A 27,000-nucleotide genomic window follows, 5' to 3' on the forward strand; every position below is an offset into this window, starting at 1 on the left:
GGGCATTTTTATAGGTTAGGTTTAAAATAGCCAGCACACATATTTTCAAAATTCTTACACTATAAAAATGACTGTACTGGAACATCATACAACTGTCCTTATGACCTCTTTCTGAGGCAATTTTTAAAGGCAACTATAATAGTTGCTTTCATATTTCTAACACTCACTGACAACAGAGATAAAAGTCAAAAAGATGTGAACATTTCCTAGCAGTCTTTTGATGGGATCTATCCTTTCTCTTCCAAACTCGAGAAATAAAGTAAAAGATATGTGGCATTTTTCCGAGTGTTAGATCTGTTTTTATACTATGTGTGAATATGTCCAAACTGATACAAATTTTAGGGTTTTACTCAATAAATATTTTAGAAAAGAATTTCATTTCCTGGAGGTCTGTGTAGTTTGTTTCAAAACTCCTGTGTGAGATGCCACTCTTTATACAATTGACATCCAGAGAGTCTACTTAATATATGTGGTTGAGGTAGTGAAGATCATTGTAGTAATAAGAGCGGCGTGGCTGCGTCCCCAGCATCCGGCCGCCTGGCTAGCTTATGCCCAAAATAACAACACACAAACTGTATTCATTTAAACACTGCTTGGCCCATTTCTATCTAGCCCCGTATTATCCCCTGACTTTGCTTATAAAGTTTTAAAAACTCAGTTAAATGTAGCAATAACAGAACTTTGTTTCTGTATTCTTAAGTTTGACTTCATAGTATAATCACAATAGATTCCTTGAAGAGGTATTGTTGGTTCCTACCATGCTAAAATACAGTCATGATGAGTGTTGTTAGTTTTGTGTTTTAAATGTCACCAAGTTAGATTTCACTGATGAATTTATTCTATTGTGAACCAATAATCAATTGTGACTTCACAAGTTATATCGACAACCCTCACTCTCTGTCTCTCTGTCTCTGTCTCTTGTGTGTGTGTGTGTGTGTGTGTGTGTATGTGTGAGTGCATATGTATGCATTTGCCCATGCATTTACTGTTACAAAGCATATAGTAAGGTATATTCTTGGCTCAAGAGCTGTTACCTAGTTGGTTGGCTAATTTCTCTGGCAAAACTGTCTACTTTCTATGACAATTTCCATTTATCAGATCCTGAAGGAGTCCTGTGGTGGTTTGAAAGAAAGTAACCCCCAAAGGGAGTGGCACTATTAGGAGATGTGACTTTGTTGTCGGAAGTGTTTCTCTGTGAGGGTGGGCTTTGAGGTCTCTTTTGCTCAAGCTTCCCTCAGTGTGACATTCAGTTGACTTCCTGGTGCCTGCAAGCTGTAGCACTCTCAGCTCCAGCACCACATCTGCTTCTACACCACCATGCTTTTTGCCATGATGAGAATGGACTGAACCATTGAAACAGTAAGGGAGCCATCCCATTTAAATGTCTTACTTTATACTAGTTGCCATGGTCATGCTGTCTCTTCACAGCAATAGAAACTCTAACTAAGACAAGGACATTTTTTTTTTCTTCAGTTGATCTTTATATGCCCATTACAGACCTAGAAAAATCCCTGGAGTCTAAATGAACAAGTGAAATAAGAATGATATAATGATAAACAATGATTGTGAATTGCTGAAATAAAATTTCTCATGCCTATAATACCACTTGTGATTGATTATTATAGGCACAAGTAACTTTGAATATAGCCTTTACATTATGTATTTTTACTTTTCTATTATTTGGGTTTCAAAGAACTAAAATAACAAGTTTCAGCTACAGTTATTTAACCATCTGCCTTTTTATGCTTTTTGAGGATAAAAGATAATTTTTATCTACCCTTATGTAATCATGAACTAATAAAGGACCTTGGAAACAGAACAAATCCAACTAACCAACTGCAGAGTAAAGGAATTAAAAATGCCCTGGGATCTCATGTGATACCTTATGATCAAAATTATCCTATGAGTCAAAAGTTGGAACTTTTGGAAGTAAACACATTGATAATGACGTAAGATTTGCTGGTGTGATGAAATAAACGCAGGATCAGAGGCCAGGCAATCCGCTTTGGTTTTACAAAGGGACACCGGCCGTCAAAGTAAAGCAAATCCTAACACAGAATTAATCAGAAATCAAACCCTCGGAGAATATAATTAAATGTAAAATTTATTTCTTCCTTATTGTTAAGTATTGGATCCCCAATTGCTGGATTCCTCTGCTGCCAATACAATAAGCTGAATCAGACCAAATTAATAAATCCATCTTTAATAAACAGGGCAATGCAAAGCAGAGCATTCCTGGGTGACCCTTAGGAAGGCAGGGAACAGAACACAAGGGCACAAGTGGTAGATCTACAGGCCTATCTCAAGTAGCCAGTAGGTGTGGTCCCAGGCATCTTTTAGGGAGGAATTACCTATGGTGGGGTTTCTCAAGAGCAGTCTGGAATAAGCCCCCAGGGAAGGGGCTGCTACTTGGCACCGTGAGGGCAGGGTTTTAGCTGCCCAGGTTTTGTTGTTGTTGTTGTTGTTGTTGTTTTGTTTTTGTTTTTTTGTGTGTGTGTTTTTAGTAGCCTGAAGAGTACCTTTCCATAACAAAGAGTCTAGAACCAAGGGGTGAAGGCTCCTTGAAGGCACCAGCTCAACCTCTCTACATTCAATCGGCTGTTTAAATATTGCCCTTGACAATGGAGCCCTTGCTGTCAGTTTATAACTGCAAAATCCTATGTTCTTCACACCAAATGCAATCTGGGAAACATGTATTTCAAATGCCTGAGGTATACCTTTATATCCAAGTTATAAAAAATGGGCTGTTGATTGATAACTGAAATGATCCACTGAATTTAATGGTGTAATATGTTAAGGAGATAAAAATAATTTCCTAAAGCAAAAATTATGCATTGTGATTAACAATAATATTAGCACTTATATTATTATATTATGAACATTCTGGATCATTTAAACTTTTGAGGTCATAATTATACTATTTTAAATATATAATTATAAATATATATTATTTACTTATTCAGAAAGAAAATCTGAAGAATATGATAACATTGAATAAAAGTAAAGGTAACTTTAATTATCAGATTATAAATAAGAAGTAAATGATGTTTAGCATAATTGTTCATACATAATGCTATTAAAAATACATGCTACCTTGGTAACACAGCTGATGTTTCAGGCAATATATTTGCTGTATCAATATAGTACTATGGCCCAATATATAAGAATGCATTATAACTTATACAAATACCATATGCAGATATTTTAATTAATGGATATGACTATTTATACCTCCTTCAATCTCAAGCTCAATTTTTTAAAAAATGACAGCAAGAGAGAGGAAGGAGCAAGAGAAGACCTGAGTAAGTCTGAGCAAAGCAGAGGGGAGTTCATGTTGGCATTTCCTTCTTCCTTTGTAATTGAACATCTATACCCCAAAGTGAGTGAGTGAGTGTGTGTGAGTCTCTCTCTCTCTCTCTCTCTCTCTCTCTCTCTCTCTCTCTCTCTCTGTGTGTGTGTGTGTGTGTGCATGTGTGTGTGTAAAGAGGCTATTTGTGAGAATTTTAGCTTTCAGTTGTCCCTGGCTTTTTGCACTGTGTGATAAACATTAGCTTACTGTTTAAAGATGTATTCTTTTCTCAGATTTTAGCTTCTAAATATTAGCTAGTAACTTCATACAGGGCTGTATTGAGAAACTACAATTTTTCAAAAGGGCTTGAACATTGTTATGCAATAAAGACTGAAAAGGAAGGACGAGTATAGGAAAGACTTACTTAAAAACACAAAATATTTATCTTCTGTCTCCCTTGAGTTTTATTCAACCTATAACCCTTTTCTGTATTAGTATGTATCATAGAAAACATTAACAAATTATGATGACCTCTTTTAAACTCTCCAATAAAGACACTGCACTTAATTCTGAGAGTTGGAATGTTATTACTATTTAAGAGTTAAATCTTCTAATTTTATATAAATATATTTTTTAAATTTACTTGAATTTTAATATATTTACAAAATTATATATGTATGTATGTATGTAATAATAAATCTATCCATAACTACTTGTAAGTAGGATATGTATAACTGAAAGTTGGATAAATTAATCAGAGTAATGAGAAATGTATCACTCTAATGGGGATTATAAGTACTTGGACTGTAGACTCACAAACTACCAAGAAATGTCATTTAAGAGAATTGTGTGCTTGAAAGATTTTAAAGCAAAGTTATTTAGCTGGGGACCTGTAAGATTCAGGAGATGTATATGTGCAGAAAGTCAGGAAAATACAGATCCATAAAATTAAAAGGACAACTGAGAGATTGAAATGGAACCATTGTGGCACTGTGTTGGGAACTGTAGAGAAGTAGGCCAAGTCACCGATGAGCAGACTTTGAAGTCTTCATCCCAGGCTATGATTTTCAGAATTCATTCTGGGTCTTTGAAAGATGCATTAGAAACCCAGGTCAGAGGCTCGGGGACTAATTAGGATATGACAGCTACAGTTTACTGAGAAATGTCAAGATTCCTGGGAATACAGATGCAAAGAACACAGATCAGTTATACTTGGTGCCAGCTCAATGAAGGTTGATATTATGTTTGTCGAAGAAAGATGAGTTTTTGTCTTAGGGATGGGGATCCACAGCAGGACACAGGATATACTGGATATGCAGGTTTACACGCCAGTCATGAGTACACATCTGAAATCTAAATGACACTTCTGTAATCATTATTCATTATCTGCTAGGGGTGGTTCCATTGCCCAGTAGTTTGGATAAAAGTGGTGTATTTTCACGTATTCTCTGTGTATCTTTTCATATACTTTATTTATTTTTTATTTTTTGGATTTTTCGAGACAGGGTTTCTCCGTGGCTTTTGGTTCCTGTCCTGGAACTAGCTCTTCTAGACCAGGCTGGCCTCGAACTCACAGAGATCCTCCTGTCTCTGCCTCCCAAGTGCTGGGATTAAAGGCTTGCGCCACCACCGCCCGGCTCTTTTCATATACTTTAAGTCATATTTATATTCTTGCATCTAAAATCATGTAAACTCTGTGTGAATAATTGTCATGTTCTGTTGTTTAGGTAATAATGGCAAGGAAAAATTCTGGGCATGTTTGCCAGAAATGCATTTTCCCAAGGTATCTTCAGTCTGTGACTAATTTCATGCATATGTGCAGAAACCCCTGACTTAGAAGGTTAACTGTATGCTGAGGTACTAGCCTCATTGGTTAATACTATACATGTAAGTAAGTAAATTTAGAAGAGATGACACAGGTTGGGATAACACTTATTGATATCATTAATTTCTTGATTCAGTTATTTTGACTTTTACCCACCTGAGTCTTCAGTGTCTCTAATGGGTGCAGTAAACATGGAGGTAGTAATTGGGAAAGAAGGGGTCCACTCAGATTAATCCACAGAGTCCCCTCATCAGAAGTACCTTCACCCGTGATGCGAGTTCCTGCAGGCTTATCGATGTAAACATTTTACTTCACATCCTTTACAATTGTTTCTTCCTCATAGGCCTTTCTGCTTTCTATTGTAAAACCCTGTGGAACTCTCCTCTCACGATGTGACCCCCTCTGCTTAAGAAGAGCGGCTACATTTGTCAGAGGATTTTGTTGCCACTCAGTATCTCATCTCACGTGTTAATGTTCGGAGGACTGGCCGCTCCTTAAATCCACAGCCTCTGGCAGTGTGCAGACTCAGTGACCCCCTCACTTGCCTGCGTCTGTTTGACCCGCATCTCTGTGTGAGAGCTCTGAGTCTGATGTATCTGATGAAAGGATGAGATCGTCCAGATGAACAAGGACAATCCTTGCACAGATAGCCTCTGTGCAAGAGAAGGAGCAAAAAAAAAAAAAATTGAGTTACTAGATACAGTCAGAAATAGTGACCATCGTGCCAAAAGACAGGCAGTGGCCCAAAGCAGGTGGCTGGCTTTGTATGAGATCTTAACGTAGTTCATGTGACATACCAACAATAAGGACCCTGTCTGTTAATTGTCTGAAAGCTGAGACCAGCCCAGCTAGGGCCATGTCACCACCTCAGCCCAGTTTTGCAGTTTAATCCTTTCGATCTGTTAAGATATTTTAAGGGTCATTCTCCTATTTTATCCTGTATCCTAAAGTCATTGCACAGTATGAGGAAAGGACAGTTAGTTCTTTGTGCTAAAGAAACATAGATGTTTTGTAAGTGTGCCAGGAAGAATCTGCTGCAAGTTTTCCTTGTCACTGCTGCCATCTGTTGTCCTTCATGGGCAGGGGAAGCTGATTTCTGGGCAAATAGCTCCCTAATGCTGAACTGTCTTTCACCTCTGAAGACCTCTGAAGATGCTCACTCGAGTGCCATTTTTCCTTCCCTCCCTCCCTCCCTCCCTCCCTCCCTCCCTCCCTCTCTCCCTCCCTCCCTTGCTCCCTTTGTTCCTTCCTTCCACCTTTTCAAAGGAATCTTCTTATTGAAGCAATGTTCTGATTTTTCAAAAGGAAAAATAGATTTTTATTATAGCAGTTTTATATGATATATATTTTGCTATATTATAGCAAAAATATTTCTTCATTGTTAAAAATATTTGTCTACATAAAGTAAAAGTGTGTCATTGTGCTTTTGCCTGAATGCATACTCCTTTAAGCAAGCAGGAAATAAATGGAGTTGTGTTTCAAATCCTGCTCATGGATTTGTAGCCAACTTGGTGAGCATTGCCTAAGCTCCTCTTTTCTATACAATGTTTTCTTTTTTTCACTCAGCCTTGAAATTATAGTCATTTGGGCACTTCTATTATTCTGAAACAGATAGCTAATGCCAAGAATATTTCAAATGAGAAAGGGGGATTTTGAGAAGGGAGACAATTTAGCTAAGGCCTAATAGCTATGATTGTGATTAAATAGAGAGCTAGTAACGAATGTTCTGCTGTCCAAAAACCAATCTGTGAATTCCCAAAAGTGAGAATTATATGTTATCAAAGTTAAGGTCAATGTCGGGTCCCTATAACATCTTATTTCTATATTTTCTGTGCATGTCATTTGATAAATGTTTGATGGTCTAATGAATAAATATGGTAATCGTTGTTTAAAATAATAGAACATCTAAAATTCTGAATCTTCTAATAATGCACACTTATTTAAATTTAAACACAAATTCATTTTAAAGTGGTAATCTGCAGTTTATAGATACAGCCATCTATGTCATATTTATAACAGCATATTACCACAATAAAATTGAAAAGATGCCATGAGAGGAATACATGTGATAATATGTAGAGTGTCCATATATCACATGCTGAAACTGTGTAAGTACACCATAATAATAAACAGGAAAAAGTGGGTGTCACTAAATGCTTTCCTCTAAGAGATAAAAGGGAATATTTTATAGATGGCTTCATGGTCAAGGACACTTGGAGTTCCTACAGATAATGAGTTCCTAACACACACACACACACACACACACACACACACACACACACAGAGAGAGAGAGAGAGAGAGAGACAGAGACAGAGACAGAGACAGAGACAGAGAGAGAGAGAGAGAGAGAGAGAGAGAGAGAATCAAGTCTCTAATTGCAGTCTCAAGGGATTTGATGCCGTCTCTGGGTCCGCAGGTACTGTATGCATGTAGGCAGGCAAATACTCACACACATAAAATTTAAAAATGTTTCTTTTAACAAGAGAAAATTAATGAAAAATCATAGAAATCAAAATATTTGTGCAGAACTTTAAGAAAATATTATTTTTATTTTTTTTAATTTATTTAATTTTTTGTTTTTTAAAAAAAGTACCAATCCACGTTCCCACTCCTTCCCCTCCTCCCATTTCCTCCAAACACCCTCCCACCCCACCGCCATCCAGTCCTCAGAGAGAGTAAGGCACATTGCTTTGGGGAAGGTCCAAGGCCCTCCCTACTATATCTAGGCTGAGCGAGGTATACATCCAAAGAGATTAGGCTCCCCAAAAGCCAGTACATGCAGTAGGTATAAATCCTGGTGCCACTGCCAGTGGCCCCTCAGACTGTCCCAACCCGTGAGTCTGTCAACTCCATTCAGAAGGACTAGTTTGGTCCTATGCTTGTTCCTTCTCAGTCCTCCTGGAGTAGGTAAGCGCCCATTAGCTCAGGTAAACTGTTTCAGTGGGTGAACCCATCATGATCTTGACCTATTTGCTCATAGTCTCATTCCTTCCACTCTTCAACTGGACTTTGGGAGCTGAGTCCAGTGCTCTGACATGAGTCTATGCCTCTGTTTCCATCAGTTGCTGGATGAAGGTTCTATGGTGATAATCCTCAGTCTGACTACAGGGCAAGTCAAGATCAGGTCTACTCTCCTCTATTGCTTAGGATCTTAGCTGGGGTCATCCTTGTGGATTCCGGGGAATTTCTCTAGAGCAACGTTTCTGCTAACCCTATAATGGCTCCCTCAATCAAGATATTTCTTTTCTTGCTCTCATCTCTGTCCTTCCTCCATCTCAACTATCCCATTCCCTCAAATTCTCCTCAACTCTCCTCTTCTCTTTTCCTCTTCCCCTTCTACCCTCCCTTCTCCTCCTACCCTCATGCCCCTAATTTTGTTAGGAAATTATGTCTGTTTCCAGTTCCCAGGTGGGTCTATATATGGTTTTTTGGGGGTTTATCTTATTATACTTAGCTTCTCTAGGATCATGAACTATTTATAAGGTAAAAAAAAAACCAACATCTTATAAAATTTACTAAAATGACATTAATAAAAGTAATATATTGTGAAAATAGTTTAAATGTTGAACATATAAAGCTTAACTACAATCAGTTAGACTTAGTGGGTTATCAAAAAAGAAGAAATAAAGTTGAGAGGGGAACATGTTAAAGGAAAAATGGGAAAAGTCACAGAAAGAAAATGGAGGATACGATCATATTTCATTGCACAAATCTAAGAATTCCTCAAGAACAAAGGAGAGTTATAATAATATAATACAAATGGATTATCTAATACTTTTGCAAAAAAAACATAAAAGAAAGTTAAAGGAGAATAGGTGATAAAATTAATGAAAATTCAACTTAACTAATTTTTGATAAATGTAACTGTTATTCTCAACTCTTTTCAATCTCAAACATTTTAGAACATTTAAGGACACCCTTCTATGTTATATAACCACAATTAAGATTAATACTACATAAATCTGTAATACTCCTTAAAGTTTTATTTATGATTGATAGAAAATGATAAACTTTTTATAGGTTACTATAGATTATTAGTAAATATATATTTTATATAAGATGATTTTATAGTCATTGCACACATATGTAATGATTTAGACAGCCTTGAAATTTAAAATCCTGATAATATTGCACAAAGTGAATGCATAATGCATACACATAAAGCATTATTATAAGAAGGAAAATGTCTACCTATATGTGTAACATCCAGAAAGATTCAGAAATGGTTAAAATATTTAGATTGACTACTTCTAGGCAGATTACAGATGATTAACTCTGTTATGGTTATGTATTTCTGGCCAGTTGTCAATAGTAAGTACTGTATTCGTTATTATTCTGTTTGTTCTGATAAAATACGGAATGAAAGCAGCATGAGGAGGAAAGATGTTATTTTGTCCATTCACTATGGTGGAGAAGGAGAAGAAGGCTGGCCACATTGCTGCTGTGGACAAGAAGCAGAGAAGGCAGTGCTAAACCCATTGTCCTTTATCTGTGAACCCAAGACCCCAGCCCATAGCAGAAATGAGTCTTCTCTCTTCAGTTTAACCTCTCTGGAAACTTCCTCAGAGTTACACTGTGAGATGTGCCTTGGAGTGATTCCAAAGGCAGCCAAGTAGACAATGCAAATTAGACATTATAGGTCTTTATTGGCTTTTAAATCATATATGATATAAAATATATACTAGTCGTCTTTTTGAATTCTTAAATCCATATAAACAGGTTGCAATCTTCATTTTTATAATTTTAATGTATATGTGTTTGCCATAATTTCTCTACTTATCAGAAATATGATATTTTTTTCATTCATACAGCACTATTATAAAAATGAGCAATAAAATAAACTTTCAAAACTATTATGGGCATTATTCTAGTAATGTGTTTGAATGAATTTTTAATGGCATTATTTTATTGCTCTTGTGATTTCAGCCCACATGATAAAAAATAGTTATTTTTCTTCTCTGCCTCAAATATTATTAAAATATAAAATTCTGCCTGACTGCATAAATTCATTTTAAACCAACATTATTTATTAAATTTGACAGAGATTACCTGGGGCTTTCTTTGATAAAGAACGAGAGCTTTTCATTTTGTTCTTTATCTATCCTTATCTGATGCTCCAAGAGAACAAATGTAAGTCTTCATTATTTGTTTTCTCAAGAACAGAAGAGGAAATGAGAAGGCCAGTGCGTACCTGATGGATTGCTGTCTGCTTCCAAATCTACATCCTATTAATAGTAATCCCCTAACATTTCATAGATTAAACTCAATTTTATATCACACTAAAATTATAATCGTGAAGATTTTTAACCTTTTTATATGGATTGTCAGTTTATTAAAGATTATCATCTTAGCTACAAAGAAATAAACAGACCAGCATCTTTTGACATGGAAGGAGATGATGCAAGTTCAAACACAGTATTCTTCAGGGTTGTGTTTTGAATACTCTTCATGAGTTCTTTTCTTACTGTTCCAGAAGTCTTCCTCTCTGGCTCGTACAAGTCTTTTCTCTTGCCCACATTCCAAGTATCAGCAAACCTTCTGGTGTTTTCTTTTTTCTTTTTTTTTTTTTAATTGAACTACCTGCAGCCACTTTACAGAGCTTTTCTTTTCAATTTGCCATTGGCATTTCAGATCAACAAAATAAATTCTCTGAAGGCTTATCTTTGTGTGTAAGTGCCATAATAGAATGCCCCTATGCTCTTTCCTCTGATATATAGGGATTTTAACTTATTTGGAATGAGAAGAATGGGTGTACCCTCAAGTTGGTTCACATTCAGGTACAAGATGTGTTGAAAATGTCTTAAAGCATTTTCAATACAAGCCTTAGAGTGATTGGGGATGTTGGCATCTCTAGTGCTAATGACAGTGGCTATAGCATGACTGTGATGGGGCCATGCCTTTTGTGTTAGGAGGGTGAAGTGGATTTCCAGGATTGAAGGGAGAGACACTGCCTCAGTGAGAAAAGGTCAGGGAAGAGGCCTCTGCCCAGTAGACGTCTTTGCCCATCTGTGTTAACTTGAGTTGCTTCATCTGAACTCCTCAGGATCATGACTTAGTTTAGCATGGACAGCTTCTCCCTGTGATCAGAGCAGCTGTGCTGGGACACCATTCAGTCTGAAGGAGGTAGCTGAGTCCCCAGGTCAGTTCCTTCATTCAGCCTAAGGGAGGGCTGGTGTTTTCTTCAGAATGATTTTTGCAACTCTTTTCTTCGTTTTATTTGCATGTATATTTTTTTTCTTTACAAACATTGAAATGTCAACTCATCTGCTTCCTTAAGTGCCTTATTTCTAATATATCTATCATATTCACCTTCAGGAAGGGAAGTGTTATTAAAGTGTTTGCCTTCCAGTCGTAAGAACCAGAGTCTGATCTCCCTTACCCTGCAAAAGGGCAGATGGAGGAGCATGTACCTGTAATCCCAGTGCTGGGGAACAGAGACAGGAGAACCCTGGAGGGTTGTTTACTAGTCTTTCTGAATCAGTAAGCTCCATATACTATAAGAGCCTCTACTCAAAGGGTAAACTGAAGAGATATTGAGAAAGACGCCTAATGTTGACTTCTGGTCTTCACATGTGTACACATATGTATTAAAGTGCAGCCACACATAAACACTTATCACACACACAGACACACACACACACACACTTTATTTCATTGCTGAAAATACTTTGATTTCCATTGTCCTGGTTGCAAGCTCTGTCTCCCCACTAAGCACAGACTCCAGCAGAGAATTCGGATTGCTCTCTCCCTGAACAATTGTACTCTTCCCGCACCCACCACTCTAGTCCCATATGTCTCTTGGGTCTGGGTATTTTTGGGATTCCATTTGTGCACGTTTATCTTTTCTCACTCTTCGCTCCCAGAAGGCTTTACTTCTCAGCTGTCTACCCACTTATTCTTTCAATGAGATTCCTTTAAGTAAACAGGTTTTTTTAAATCCAAACTTACTCATCCCCGACCTCGCTGAGTTCTGTTCCCATTTCACCTTTTTCTTATGATAATTCATAAAAGGAAATTCATTTGAGGATCAGAGGCTAGTAATCACATATGATGGCTGTGAGTTGTAACATCACGAGACTGGAGAATTTTCTGATTTAGTCTATAAACATTAAGGAACTAGACCGAGTCAAAGTTAGGTTGGGCTCTGTGGCTGAGAAAAGGGATCTGATTTTGCACTTGGCTATAACGCTGTGACTGGAACAGCTTTTTGCAGAATGTCTCCGGAGATTAGAGGCTGAATAGAGGCAAATAGAGACGTGGACAATTAATGAATTTTGGGAAGGTATGGAAGGATTCATGAAGAAATGCTGGTTCAGTTCTATTGTAAACCAAATTATTCAGATAATATGCAGTGGCAATATGATACATGGGTGGGTATAAGGAAATTTGTTTAAACTATAATAAAGCCATATAAAGGTTATTAATTGAGAGATTATCTATTTAATCTAAAATTTAGATATTAATATATCAATTTGGAGTTTTCCCACTTTGAAATCTCCGCTGATGGCTTATTTCTCTATTTACAGTGAATAAATAAATAGATAAATAATAAATAAATAAAATGCTCAACTAATCTGTCTTGAAATAACTCTATGTTGTTTTCTATCAATGACCCTAAAGTAATAATGAATTTACTGTTCAGTGGCTAAATATCCAAAGCTGGCATGGATTGAATTGTGTTTACATACAAATCTGTATAATAAAAGAAGTAGTTGCATGTTCACATAGCTGTGAGGACCAGTGTCAGGGACTTAATAGTTTGGCTCTAGAATTCACAGCCTAGACAGTTCTCAACATTTTAACATGGCAAAGGTCATCGCATCTAGAACATACTGTGAAAGTAAAATGCATCCCATTATTTTAATAATTGTACAGAAAAATACATCCTAAAATATGAAAGGATTTTTAGTGACTCCATTCTGCTGTGTAAATATTATCCAATTTCCCCTTTATTTCAGGATGAAATATCCAGAAACTTTTACAAAATAATCTCATGAGGATTACATTTTTCCTTTTTATTAAGCAATTATTTCATATTTAAGAAATATTCAGTAAAATCTTTAAAATAGTCACTACATTGTATTCTATGCCATTTGCCTCCTTTAGGTTGGAGAGAAAATAATTGTTTTTCTTCATCTACTATCTCATGAGAATCCTGACATTCTCTGACACTTGAGGAGCCTGCATCTTCTAGTACTTAGACTGAAATTTTATTTCTGTCAGCTAATTCAACAATGCTTGAAAAATTCCAATATTGTAATAAATACTTGAAGAGGCTAATTTTTTGTGTCATCTTGACACACTGTGGAATCACCCAGAAGGAGAATGTCAATGAAGGATGGTCTACATTCAGTTCACCTGTGTGTTTGTCTGTGGGTTCTTGGCTCCGTTGTGTTAAGTGAGGTGGGAAGACCCAATCCACTCTAGGCAGCAGCATTCCTTAGGGTTTAGGTCATAGACTGTTTAATGGAGAATGTCATCCGAGTACTAATTGTGCAGGCATTCATTTCTCTCTCCGCACTTGAGTGTAGATGTGATATAGCTAAATGTTTCTAGCTCTTGCCTGCTTACATTCTCCGCTGTGATGCAGTAAAACTTGAAATGGTGAGCAAAATAAACCCTTTTCCGACAGTTTGCATTTTGTCGGGGTCTTTTATCACAGCAACAGAAATGTTGCTAGGACAACACTGGTGAAATAAATGTACATCTCCATTATCATCGAAGTACCAGGCTGTTTCTTAGTACATAGAGAATATTGTCCTAGAGATTTGACAACTGTTCATAGATCTCAAGAATTTGAATGAGTATTTTAAATGTAGGGCTCAGTTGCTTACTAATGAAAAATTGATTGCAGAATTTGTGCTTAGTTATATGTAATTCCCAATGTTATTTGCAAGTTTTACAAACTTTCTGGATTGCTTAAAAATGGAGCCAACTATGTCTGAGCTTTCGTTTAGAATTCAGAATGGAAATATAGTCTGGGCATGGTTCAAGACCTGCTTAGTAAATCAAACCTGTGTCTTAAAGGCACGAATAGATGTGGGTCTTCAGACATCCAATGCAATATATATTATTCTACTTAGGTGATTACTGTCGGCATGGAGAATTAAATGAGAAAATAACCATTAATGATTGATTTATAAAAGCTGGCTTTGATTGAGTGCCTCTTACAATCAAGATATTTTTCTCTGATATAATGAAAAACAAACATGGACAAAATAAATCTCTTTGGCCTTCACAGATTGTTATAATGTTTTTCAGTTAGAAAAATGATGAATGAATTTGATGAGTAGTATGTTGATTGACAGTAGTGACAAAAATAAGAGGCCAAGGCAAGAATGTAATAAGACATATGTAAGTACAACTCTGCCTTCCTACCCAGTAAAAAAAGGATCATGTCCATGAGAAGACTTGTGTGTGAATGTTTCAATGATTTTATTTCTATTGTTTCAAGATAGTAACTATACAATGTGTAAATAAAAACTGTGTGTGTAACAAATCCCATAATTTTGAATTTGTTATAGATTGTGAGGGAAAAAAATTCATCAGAATTATGGATGTGTAATTTGGCAAAAATAAAGAGGTGCCCTTTATGCATAATATAGTTAAAAACCCTCAGATTTTAATGCAATTAAAAATGAAAGATGGAAAAAATATTTGATGAGTTTTGAGACCTATTACTCAGAGCTAATTATGCTAATAATTCTTTCATTAAAAACTATTTTCTATTAAGGTTTCTCAACTTAATTAAATGTGTGACAATCAACAGAATTAATTGCATCATGGCTATGGAGAATTTGGTTATCTACAAAATCAAAGAAGAAAGTCAAATGTCATGGAAGTTTAAGATTAAAAAAATAACTCCATTAACCATCAAAGAGTATTACTTTAAGTTTTCTTAACAAAGAACTATATTGAACAAAATGTTGCTCAAAACTTTCATAATGGAGCTGATATAGTGGCTCGGAGGTTAAGGCTACTTGATGTTCTTCCGGAGAACAAGAGTTCAGTTCCCAGCACCCACACAGCAGCTCACAGCCACCTCTCTTGGTTAGTCCTGGGAACTAAGTCTGGGCCCTGTGCAAAGTAGCAAGTGCACTTAGCAGCTAAGACATCTCTCTAGGCTCCAAATATACCTTTTTGATCATTCACTCAGATGCTGCCACTGAAGTTGTGTGGCAAAGGCCAACAGCAGGAGGAGCACCAGATAGGAGACTATCTTATGTTGTTTGGAATTGGGGTGGATTTCAATATTTCAGCCTGGTTGAAGGTTGTAATTTTCAGATAGAAACATGAGGAGTGGTTTTCAGATGCCTGACTAAATAAAGTAAACTTTTTTTTTTCTGGATTTTTCGAGACAGGGTTTCTCTGTAGCTTTTTGGTTCCTGTCCTGGAACTAGCTCTTGTAGACCAGGCTGGCCTCAAACTCACAGAGATCCGCCTGCCTCTGCCTCCCGAGTGCTGGGATTAAAGGCGTGTGCCACCACCGCCCGGCTTAAAGCAAACATTTTTTGAACAGAGAATTAATTCTTAGATACTTTTTGATTCCAGGTTGCTTTTGTGGGTATGAGGTATTCTTGTATTACTCTTCTCTCAAAATTTCCATTCATACTTCAGTTGTTCACCTGGAACCCATGTCTTCTGGTTCTTCCTAAATACCAGATATGGCTATTATTGAGTAGATGTTCAGTTCTTTTAAATATGATATTCCCAAAATGGATAGTGAGCAAATTCTCCTAATAAGTGTTTTTAATGTCTTTGTGATATACAAAAGCATTGTATGGAAATACGGGTGGTTTGCATTGTTGGTTCTGTGACCAGCTCACTGCCGTTTTGTGCCCTATCTTTAGCTGGGATGATAGCAGTTCAGTGAGCAGCGGTCTCAGTGACACACTTGATAACATCAGCACAGATGACCTGAACACAGCATCCTCCCTCAGCTCTTACTCCAACATCACTGTCCCCTCCAGGAAGAACACTCAGGTGAGACCCATTTTCTCTCTCCCACAGTGATTCTATCAATTTCTTCCTCAAACAAAATTACTTTATTAAACTGTGGTTTTACTATTTAATCTGAAGTATTTGCACAAGTTGAATAAGCAGAGATACTAATGATTCACCAACACTGGAATCTGAAGTATTTTTATTTTAGGTCCCCTAGAGTTGCGCCCCTCAGAGCTATAGCAATGCCCAGCCCCAGCCTCTATTGAAGATTGTAAACAGCTTAGACATATTTGCTGACCTCTAACCCTTAAAGACCTACCTTGATATCTTTTCCCCTTCTAATACTGATTTACTTAAAAGCCAAGTTTAAAAAGAGTCTAACATTGGATTGTTCTGGACTAATTTTTTAATGATGTCAAAAACAAATTACTAGGCTCCCTTGTGAACGGTGAATCAAGAAAGAGCATTGAATGCATCCTATCTTGTCTTGGATTTTCTTGTCATGTCTGTCATAGAAAAATCCCTTCCTTTGTAGAGTTTAATTAGGCTTTTCTGAACATTATTTATTCTGACATTCTCTAATATCTACGAGAGGAAATTATATGGCTGAATTTGATGAAACATGAGGGAAACAGTTATAAATAGAATCGTTTTGGCATGTTTCAGGAGTGGAAGTCGCTGCTTCGTTATTTTTTTCCTACTATGTATCTGAGAATGCGTCCCAGTTACCGATTCAGGTCTTATAGGTGTTTTTCCCCCATGGGAATTTTTTTTTTTATAGCTAAAAACAGATGCAGAAAAACGTTCAACAGCTGATGAAACCTGGGATAGTCCAGAGGATCTGAAGAAGAGCGAAGAAGATTTTGACAGCCACGGTGATGGAGGTACCAAGTGGAAGGGCGCTACCTCTGGACTGGCTGAAGACCCAGAGAAGACAGGAAAAGCCAGCCTGTCTGTGTCTCAGACAGGCTCCTGGAGGAGAGGCATGTCTGCCCAGGGAGGAACCCCAGCTAGGCAGAAAACCGGCACGAGTGCACTCAAGACCCCTGGTAAGTTTGTCACTTAGGGTCCGCGCTGCAGAAGAATTTTAACCTATCGTGCTGCTTTGCATCTGGGTTCACGTGTATTCACTCTCCCTTTAATAATCAGGCTATTCTGTACACAGTTAAATAATTGTATTCTATAATCCACATACTTGGTCAGATCAGTCCGCATATAGGGGACACACTTGTCACATTGGGTTGTTACGAGCTGTTTTACAATCCGGTCACATTGTGTACAGGTAAAGTATTGGTTCTGCATAAACAATAACTCACTTTTCCTGACTTTTTAATGTATATTTTCAATATTGATTTTACAAATGCCCATGTTTTCAGTATTGATTTCACAGACGTCACTACTTTTTGCTGCAAATCTGAGAGCTGAAAGACTCTCCCCTTATTTTATAAATAGTGTCTATTACACTGTCATTCATAGCAGTAGCAAAATTACAGTCACGAAGTAGAAATGAAAATCATTTTATGGTTGGGGAGTCACCACAACACAAGGGACTGTATTAAAGAGTCGCAGCATTAGGAAGGTTGAGAACCACTGGTCTAGTGGTCAACTTGATTGGAATAAGTGACAGCCTTCTGAAACAGGAGTGTTGTAAGATAAAAAACACCAACAAACAAGAAAATCACATTTTCACTTTATCTCCTCGAGCTCATTACATTTCCACCAACAGACATATATATATATATATATATATATATATATATATATATATATATTTAGCTATAGTCTCAATCATCTCATAGAATGTGCCTGTTTAGATCTGAAACAAGAAATACGTCAGAACTGAAGTGATAGAAAGAGCTAAAGAGCATTCACGTTTTACATTTGGTTTTGGAGGTGTTCAGATGTCAAAGCGTTGAAATGAACCCATCTGTGTGTTTCTCTTTAATTAGGGAAGACGGATGATGCCAAAGTGTCAGAGAAAGGGAAAACTCCCCTGAAAGGGTCATCCTTGCAAAGGTCTCCTTCAGATGCAGGAAAAAGCAGCGGAGATGAAGGGAAAAAGCCACCTTCGGGCATTGGAAGATCCTCAGCCAGCAATTCTTTCGGGTATAAGAAGCCAAGTGCTGTAGGCTCCTCAACTATGATTACCAACAGTGGGGCCACCATAACCAGTGGCTCAGCAACACTGGGGAAGATCCCCAAATCGGCTGCCATTGGTGGGAAGTCCAATGCAGGAAGGAAAACCAGCCTAGATGGGTCCCAGAATCAAGATGATGTTGTCCTGCACGTGAGCTCCAAGACCACCCTTCAGTACCGCAGCTTGCCCCGCCCTTCCAAGTCTAGCACCAGTGGTATCCCTGGGCGAGGCGGCCACAGATCCAGTACCAGCAGCATCGATTCTAACGTCAGCAGCAAGTCAGCGGGGGCCACCACCTCCAAACTTAGAGAACCCACGAAGATTGGCTCAGGGCGCTCGAGTCCGGTCACTGTCAACCAAACAGACAAAGAGAAGGAAAAAGTCGCAGTGTCCGATTCAGAGAGTGTTTCATTGTCAGGTTCCCCCAAATCCAGCCCCACCTCTGCCAGTGCCTGTGGTGCTCAAGGGCTCAGACAGCCAGGGTCCAAATATCCAGATATTGCCTCACCTACGTTTCGAAGGTAAGGGTATGTATAGGGATGCTGGGAAAACGTAAAAGGTAGTATATAACACGTATCTATTCTACACAAAGGTATTTTAATTTATTCTAAATATTTGAAGATTCAGTATTCTAGACTTGTTTAAAATATATTGAGTTCTATAGAACTGATTGTGTGAACTGCTAGTGTAAAAAGTGATGCCCATGTAGAGAAGCGGTTAAGTCATTCAGCTCTACTGTCAATACGATGTATGCGAGAAATATGAACAGCATACCAACATGCTTAAAACATAAGTGATAACATAAGTGATAGCCTGTAAAATAATTCAGTAGTTTTCATCTCTCCTTTCCATAGTTAAAAAAAAATCAACCTGCATGGCTTTTGATATACACTGCACTTACTTCTAATATACATTATCTTGACTAACTCTTAATGCATTCATTGGTAGTTATGAATATAGAGGATGTATTCCATATGACTGTTTATATTGGACCAATTTATAGGGCTACTCTTAACATAGTAAGATACAAAACAAAAGGTCAAGGTATGATGTGATTCTTAGATTTTAAAACATTTAGATGTCTAACACAGGGTAAGAACTCACGAGTAAGGTGACATTGATAAGTGTTTGTCAGTGTTCTTTGACAGGATTAAGTATGATGTATGCACCACGATTATATTAAGTATTATGAAGTTCTGTTTAGGAATAGATTTTAGATACTGTAAGTAGCATGGGGGAAATTAGTGGATGATTTAGGACAAATAGTTAAATATACCTGCCTCTATTTCCTCATGTTCAAATTAATATAGTATCATTTATTTTTTGTTACTTGTTAAATATTTAAGGTTTGTTCTTATTCAACAGGTTTACCTAGAATTTTGAATTTATTTAGAATTAGAGTCTTTAAAAATTTGCTCTCACATTTAAGCAACCTTAAAAGCATAACTATTTGAAAAATAGTCAAATTTTTCATTAGAAGTACTAATTGTGAAGAATGTCTTGAATTGTCAATTCTTTAGAAAGAATAAATTACAGTTCTAGCAAGAGTAAATATTTTCACTGTTTATGTGAAAGCCAATAGTGCCCTCCTGTGGCCCATTACCTATGAAACAATTTCTCATATTCGTCATACAAATCTTCCACTGCAGGAAATATGGATTCATTGCAGCTGAATTAGTCACCATTATGCCATTACTTCATATCATGTTATTTCCATATTTGCATAAATTTGATTATATCATCTGTTTCATTTACAAAACTAAAATGTTTTCTGAACTAAACTCCAGTATCTAACTTAGCACCAATGATATTTCAAATCACTGGTATGTATCTGAATAGCTCTGGCTACTGACAGAACTCCCTGTGGTTTTTCCATGGGAAAATTTCCCCCAAATCTGTAAAGTTGCCAACAATATCCAATATTTCCAGCTGAATCCCTCAAGCCTCCAGACTTTACCTTGCTTCCTTAACCTTGCCTTAACTGTCCCCGTTAGATTTTCGAGGAACCTATTTTACAAAGAGGAAACTCCATTAAAGAGTCATATACCGAATGCGTAGAAGTTGTTTCATTATAATGGTCAATAGACATTGCCAGAATCGCTAAAATATTTTAAGAGACCCTCTGATCGCTACAAATGTAAAAGTCAAGCATGGTCGTGTTTGGCTTTTGCCCACTCTGCTCACCTTGGTTGCGCCCCAGTGCTGTTTTCCCCTTAAGATATTGTAAGAACTTATTAATAGTTGATTAATACCAAGGCCAGTCATATCACCTTCAGGAACATAGAGGCTGGACGTGCTTGGTAGCTCACTACACCAAAGCACCCTTGTCTCTGTGGACTGAAACCCTATGGAATGTGGATATGAGTCTCTTGGAACAACTGAAGTTGTTATTTGTTTTTCTTTTAGGTTGTTTGGTGCCAAGGCAGGTGGCAAATCTGCCTCTGCACCTAATACCGAGGGGGTGAAATCCTCCTCAGTACTGCCCAGCCCTAGTACCTCATTAGCGCGACAAGGCAGTCTGGAGTCACCGTCGTCTGGTACGGGCAGCATGGGCAGTGCTGGTGGGCTGAGCGGCAGCAGCAGCCCTCTCTTCAATAAGCCCTCAGACCTACCTACAGATGTTATAAGCTTAAGTCACTCCTTGGCTTCCAGCCCAGCATCGGTTCACTCTTTCACATCGGGTGGTCTTGTGTGGGCTGCCAATCTGAGCAGTTCCTCTGCCGGCAGCAAGGACACTCCGAGTTACCAGTCCATGACTAGTCTCCATACGAGCTCTGAGTCAATTGACCTGCCCCTCAGCCATCATGGCTCCCTGTCTGGACTGACCACAGGCACTCACGAGGTGCAGAGCCTGCTCATGAGAACGGGTAGTGTGAGATCTACTCTCTCAGAAAGGTGAGCTTCCCTGGAGGCACCCATGAGTCCTTAACCCCTTCTTCCTGCACTGTGCCCATGACCCCACCCTCCTAAATTTCCCTTATTCCACGGTGAGCACAACTGTGCAGTGACATAAAAATGAACTTAAATTTAGAGTTTATGTTGGGAAGGCCAGTCTTATTCTTCTCTCTTGTTACCAAATTTGACAAGGAATGAAATCATTAAAGGTAGGGCAATTGGCTTACTTTTAAACGTGAATGCCTTTCTAGTCTGTAGGCAATTTTTGAAAAACTAGGCATTCATGCAATGGGTGATATCTTCTCAAGACTTTTCTAATGATTGGCTTGAGATTCAAGACACCACAGATCCTTAGGATAATGAAAACCTTGTCAACGATCGAATTCAAATGGATTCTACAATTGTGCTCTAAGAAATATGTGGAATTTTAATCCCTTATTAAGACATATCCTACAATGCTCAAATGGTCCATTAATCTATTATTTACAACTATTACCTTCTGGATTCTCTTGCCTGTGTGAAGTTCAAAATCAAGTATTCCATCACCTTAGTGCACACCGACAGCCGTGCAATCGGTGCGTCTACTGCATTAAAGCACTTGAGACCTAAATGAACCATTGGCGCTCAATGCTGTGATGGGCTGGTAATTACAGAATCTGTGTTTTCCCATTCATAAAAAGCTTTAATCCTGACAACTGGATTCTACACACACAAAAAAAAATGTATTCACTTCCCTTTTAGGCTTTGTTAGTACATACAACATAAAAAGAACTGGGACTAAATGGTCTATCAAAAGAAATTAGACTTTCAATTATAGCTCAGATCCTGGTTTCAGTACTTATAAAGTAAATGGGCATGATCACATATCATGCATAAAACTTATGTCAAATAAATAGAATTACATTTGAAAATGTAGTAACAGTCTTATTTAAGTAATATATCCTAGAATTATGAGAGCATATGTGAGAAATTAAAACAATGAGTTGATAGCTAAATCAAACAAGCAGGTTACAATTTATTAGTAGCAATCATTCTCCAAAATGCAGATAATCTTTAAATTATAAAGATGAAAACATAAAGTTGATCATATAGATTTCAACCTATTTGTTAGCCTTCAAACATTAAATACATAGTCAAATACATCACTATAAACAAGACACCATCAAATCAAAACTTCATGTTAAAATCAACATGTTACATAGCTATACTGGAATCCAGTTTTAGTACTTTTCCTACATTTTAGCTCTATAAAAATGTCTACTAAAGAAATACAACAATAAATATATAGTTATTTACAATTTTAAAGCAATCCTCTTAATAGTTAGGCAATATTAGATATAGTCTAATTTTAACCTGATATTAGGATAAATCAAAGATGCCAGGCAGTGGTGGCACACACCTTTAATCCTAACACTCAGGAGGAAGAGGCAGGTGGATCACTGTGAGTTCAAGGCAAGCCTGATCTGTTACAGGACAGCTAGGGCTGTTACACAGAAAAACTCTGACTTGAAAAACCAAAAATAAATAAACAAATAAATAAAAAACTTTCTAAAATATGTTTTAAATCTATTAGTGACTATTCAGTCATATAAAGTCAATGTGGCTATCTTATTAAGAATGACATATAAAACTGATAGTAATAATTTTCTTCCAGCAAATATCTAGATAAATCTTTTTTTGATTTAAAACATTGTGCATACTCTTTCTTCGGAAGGAAGTTGCAAATTCTAACAGTGCATTTTAACTCTTAACAGTGAATATGAGGAAGTGCATGGTCTATTTAAGAATATCTCATGTACGTATCCTGACATAACTGGCCAGTAAATTTCTAAATTGAAAGTATAAAAGTGTATCAAGGTGTGATTTTTTTAGTTAATTTGAAATGTATATGATAGATGATATGTTGTATGTAAGCTCTTGACTCCTCTTGTTACACTTTGATCTTCACATATTAGGCTAATAAATCAGTGGGTATTTATACTAATTCCAATATTTACATAAATTATTCTTCATTAAAGTTAAAAAGTAAAAAAATGAAAATACACAAATGATATTTTTTTCATTTTGCCATGCTCATCACATGTAGTCACTGGTGGTTCAATGACTATAACTATAAAGAAAGCCCCTATTTGCTTTGTTTTATTTTATTTTATTGTGGCCAAAGCATATTTTTAAAGTAATTTAAAGTCAGAGACAACCTTGAAAATGTCTGGTTTGTCATTAAATGTGAAATTTGACAACTGTGTTGCACACAACTGTTGTCCTTAGACAAACAGTGCATAAATATAAATCTCCACTTGCTTCTCTACCTCCCAAGCCATGGCTGACACTGGTTCTTGAAGCTTTGCAGAAATGCCAACATAATACTGCCATGAATGTCTAGAGCACTGGTTTTCCACCTGTGACCCTGCCATACAGTTCCTAGTGTTGTGATGATCCCCAACCATTAAATTTATTTTGTTGCATCTTCATAACTGTAATTTTTCTACTGTTATGAATTAGGGTGAATATTTTTGGAGATAGATGTTTGCCAAAGATGTCTCAACCCACAGGTTGAGAACCACTGTTCTAGAGTCTAAGAAATGTTCTATATTATTCAACCTAAGTGTGTTTTCTGAATTATTTCACTGGAACATATGAACTGTAATTTTTATACAACCTGATAACATTGGGAAAAATAATAGTTGTCTAATTCTCTATAATATTTTAAAGAAATAATGACATATAATCGCATAAATGCATAGCCCAATACATTTTATATTTAGAGCTGTCTTATTTGCTTAATATGATTCTTTTGGTTTGATTGTTCACACCAGTTAGGAACTTTTATGATCATAAAATATGACAAGAACAAATTCCTCGTTGGCATAGTTTAAGAGATGGAGTACCTGTGGAAGAAAACATTTTAGCTTTGATTCTAAGTGGTTCAATCTGAAGTCCGTCTGTTTTGCATTTCTGTTCCATCATCCCCATTGTGCACACGCTACGTATTTTATTTTGATCATCTGATATTCTCAGCAACAAAAACAGCAGTTCTGCAAGTCCATATTCATTTTCCACTTTGGCAATCTGCGTGCTAGAGGTTAGCATGGAGTTTCTGGCTGTGTGCCATTCTTTTCCATCCCAGAGAGTCATTTCCCACTAATTTAGGCACATCTTTCTAGCCCTATGTCCGACGAACTGCGATTTAGTTAAAATAATGGTGATACAATACATAACCCTTCAAATACCCAATCAATGATTTCTTAAAGATGAAACAGCTTCACTTCAGTAATATATTTAAGTAAATTATACTAGAAACATTGTTTAAAGAGAATACATACTATATATTAAATTCTTTCTTATATGTAAGTGGGAAACAAATCTACCCTTATTTTTATTAAAATTAACTAGATGAGATACAACTAGGATGTGATTTTTTTTTCATCCTGTCTTGTTATTGAGCCTTGTCACTTTAACAGCAGGTGTCATTATCATCCCTATGATTCTCCTGCAGATGAAGTCACAGCAAAAGTCTAGTCCACTCCACAGGAAAAGGAGGGCACCACAGCTTCCACAGGGATGCTAGGCTAACATGATTCAATGCATTTTCTAATTAAGTTTGAATGTCACTAGGGTAGAAAGAAATTCCACGTTTATTGCAGCGACAAAGGTCCCGCCACTTAGTTAGCTTTTCCCAGCCAGCTCAGTATTCATGTGTGTATTAGCAGAGCGTTGTTTTGTGTAGTTCAGAGAATGAATTTTGTTGAGTATGTGATTTGGAAATTTCGTTTGCATTATGTCCTTAGGGGTTTTCTTTGTTTTAACAGCATGCAGCTTGACAGAAATACACTACCCAAAAAGGGACTAAGGTATATATTTCTCTCAGCACAACCGCTGCCTCTTTCTGTTGTCGTGTAAACTCTGTGTGCTGTGTCTTTTCCTTATCTGTTTGCTGTGTAGCATCTGACTTGGAATATGAAGTCACTCTTAATCTTGATGCTTTCTCTGGCTGCAAGAGTGGTGATGCTTCTTACGAAGGGATGCCAATGAGTGTGGAGGTGTTGACTCGCATGGATTCCATTAGGGATATCACCATTATCAAATAAAAGGAACTCCTCTGAGGCTTTGCTCAGGAGGGGAGTGGCTAGTGGTAGGAGGCAGAACCACTTCTCTTTTATTAAGATAAAATTGCTTCTCGGGGCTGGAGAAATGGCTCAGTGGTTAAGAGCATTGCCTGCTCTTCCAAAGGTCCTGAGTTCAATTCCCGGCAACCACATGGTGGCTCACAACCATCTGTAAAGAGGTCTGGCGCCCTCTTCTGGCCTTCAGGCATACAGACAGAATATTGTATACATAATAAATAAATAAATATATATATAAAAAAAGAAAAGTCCCAGAATGAACTTTAAAAAAAAAAATTGCTTCTCCAGGTTTTTCTCCTCGGAAGTATATGTTTGCCAAACCTCAAAACTGCAACTAGGAACTTGACTCAGTTGTTAAAAATGCTTTCTAAGCAAGTGTGGGGATTTGAACTCAAATCCCCTACACCCACATAAAGAGCTGAGCAGAGTTCCATGGACTAACTCCAACACTGACAGGAGTGAAGGAGACAGGACACTCACTGGTTCACAGCTTAGCTTGGGTTTGGTGAGACTATAGTGATTCTCTTTCAAAGGAGTAAGGCAGAAAACAATAGAGCATGGTGCCTGATTTCTTCCTCTGACCTCCGCATGCATGCAGGCACACAACCCACACACATATACTATAGACATTAATACATGTACAGATGCCCATAGAACCTCCATAGTCCCCCAAACCTACATAGTCTACACCCGTGACAAGTAAGGATGGAAGGCTGAAGTAGGCTATAAATGGAGTAAATACAAAAATTATCATCACAGGGCAGGTATGGCAATTAAGGTATTATTTTACAGATTGTGTTTTATAAAAACTCAATCCCAATTTCTGCTTTCCTGCTTTAATATTTGCCAGATCAGTTTAAATCCAAGTTAATCTAATGTCACTTAGAAATTTCTAAATAGTTGTTCAATTTAGAATAAAAATAAAATGAAAATTGAATTCATAGCAATGAACTTGTCTTACACTTTTTTTTTTTTTTGAGAAAAAGATACAGAGAAAACAGCTAACAGGAAGTGGCATTTTAACCAAAGAACTGAAGGAAAACCCAAGCTCTCAGTGTGTGTTCCACTTCCTGTGCTGTCCTGTGACTGTCACTGTGCCTCCCACTGCGCCTCCCTTGACTTCTGGTCTACCACAGTCTACCATGATGAATCACTGTTGTCACCTTCCCATGCCCTTCCCCCAACAAAGTGGTTTGGGGTCCTTCTCCGTTAACTTGGCTGTCTCCTCATTGCTTATGACTTTCCAGTCCATATCTCGCAGAAGCATCATTTTCTCTGCACGTGCCTCTATTTATTTTCCCTGTGGGATCAAACAGATGGTGCCAAATCATCTGGAGGAACTGAGCGATTGTCGTTAGATCCGATCTGTTTGTGATTGCTGTGCAGTCTGAATAGCGAGCTCTCCTCAATTGTTTTCATGTCCTAATGTTGCCTTGCCCTTGTAGATATGCTCAAGCGTCTCAGCTGTGCTGTTTTGCAGATACACCCCATCATCTCGGCAGGCCAACCAGGAAGAAGGCAAAGAGTGGCTACGTTCCCATTCCACTGGAGGGCTGCAGGATACTGGCAACCAGTCACCGCTGGTCTCCCCTTCTTCCATGTCGTCTTCAGCCACGGGAAAATACCACTTTTCCAACTTGGGTAAAATATTCTAAATCATCAATTCTCTTCTTCTTCTTTCACAGCCCTGTCATATGGAAATATGTTAGTGTGTTTCCATAAAGAGGGAGAGAGGCAGAGAAAGGGAGAGAGGGAACCTCAGCATGTTGCTTACAGTACACAGAA

The 27,000-nt window shown here is 37.4% G+C and overlaps 1 protein-coding gene across 6 annotated transcripts in view; it reads left to right on the forward strand.

Annotated features, from left to right (window-relative positions):
• The window catches only part of Nav3 (neuron navigator 3), a 709,344-nt gene that overhangs the window by 608,483 nt on the left and 73,861 nt on the right, over positions 1–27,000 (forward strand). For 4 of the 6 annotated variants that reach the window (XM_041665541.1, XM_041665556.1, XM_041665573.1 and 1 more), the window contains 6 exons: positions 15,966–16,098; positions 16,841–17,108; positions 18,009–18,717; positions 20,603–21,091; positions 24,901–24,942; positions 26,696–26,856. In XM_041665541.1, coding sequence (XP_041521475.1) covers positions 15,966–16,098; positions 16,841–17,108; positions 18,009–18,717; positions 20,603–21,091; positions 24,901–24,942; positions 26,696–26,856 — 1,802 coding nt within the window. The remainder of the gene's footprint in view (positions 1–15,965; positions 16,099–16,840; positions 17,109–18,008; positions 18,718–20,602; positions 21,092–24,900; positions 24,943–26,695; positions 26,857–27,000) is intronic. The other 2 variants (XM_041665547.1, XM_041665565.1) reach the window with 2 other exon arrangements.

The sequence above is a fragment of the Microtus oregoni genome, unplaced genomic scaffold (assembly GCF_018167655.1).
Source record: "Microtus oregoni isolate MIOR12 unplaced genomic scaffold, Mior012 000001F_ref0000356, whole genome shotgun sequence".
In the NCBI taxonomy this organism is placed as follows: Eukaryota; Metazoa; Chordata; class Mammalia; order Rodentia; family Cricetidae; genus Microtus; species Microtus oregoni.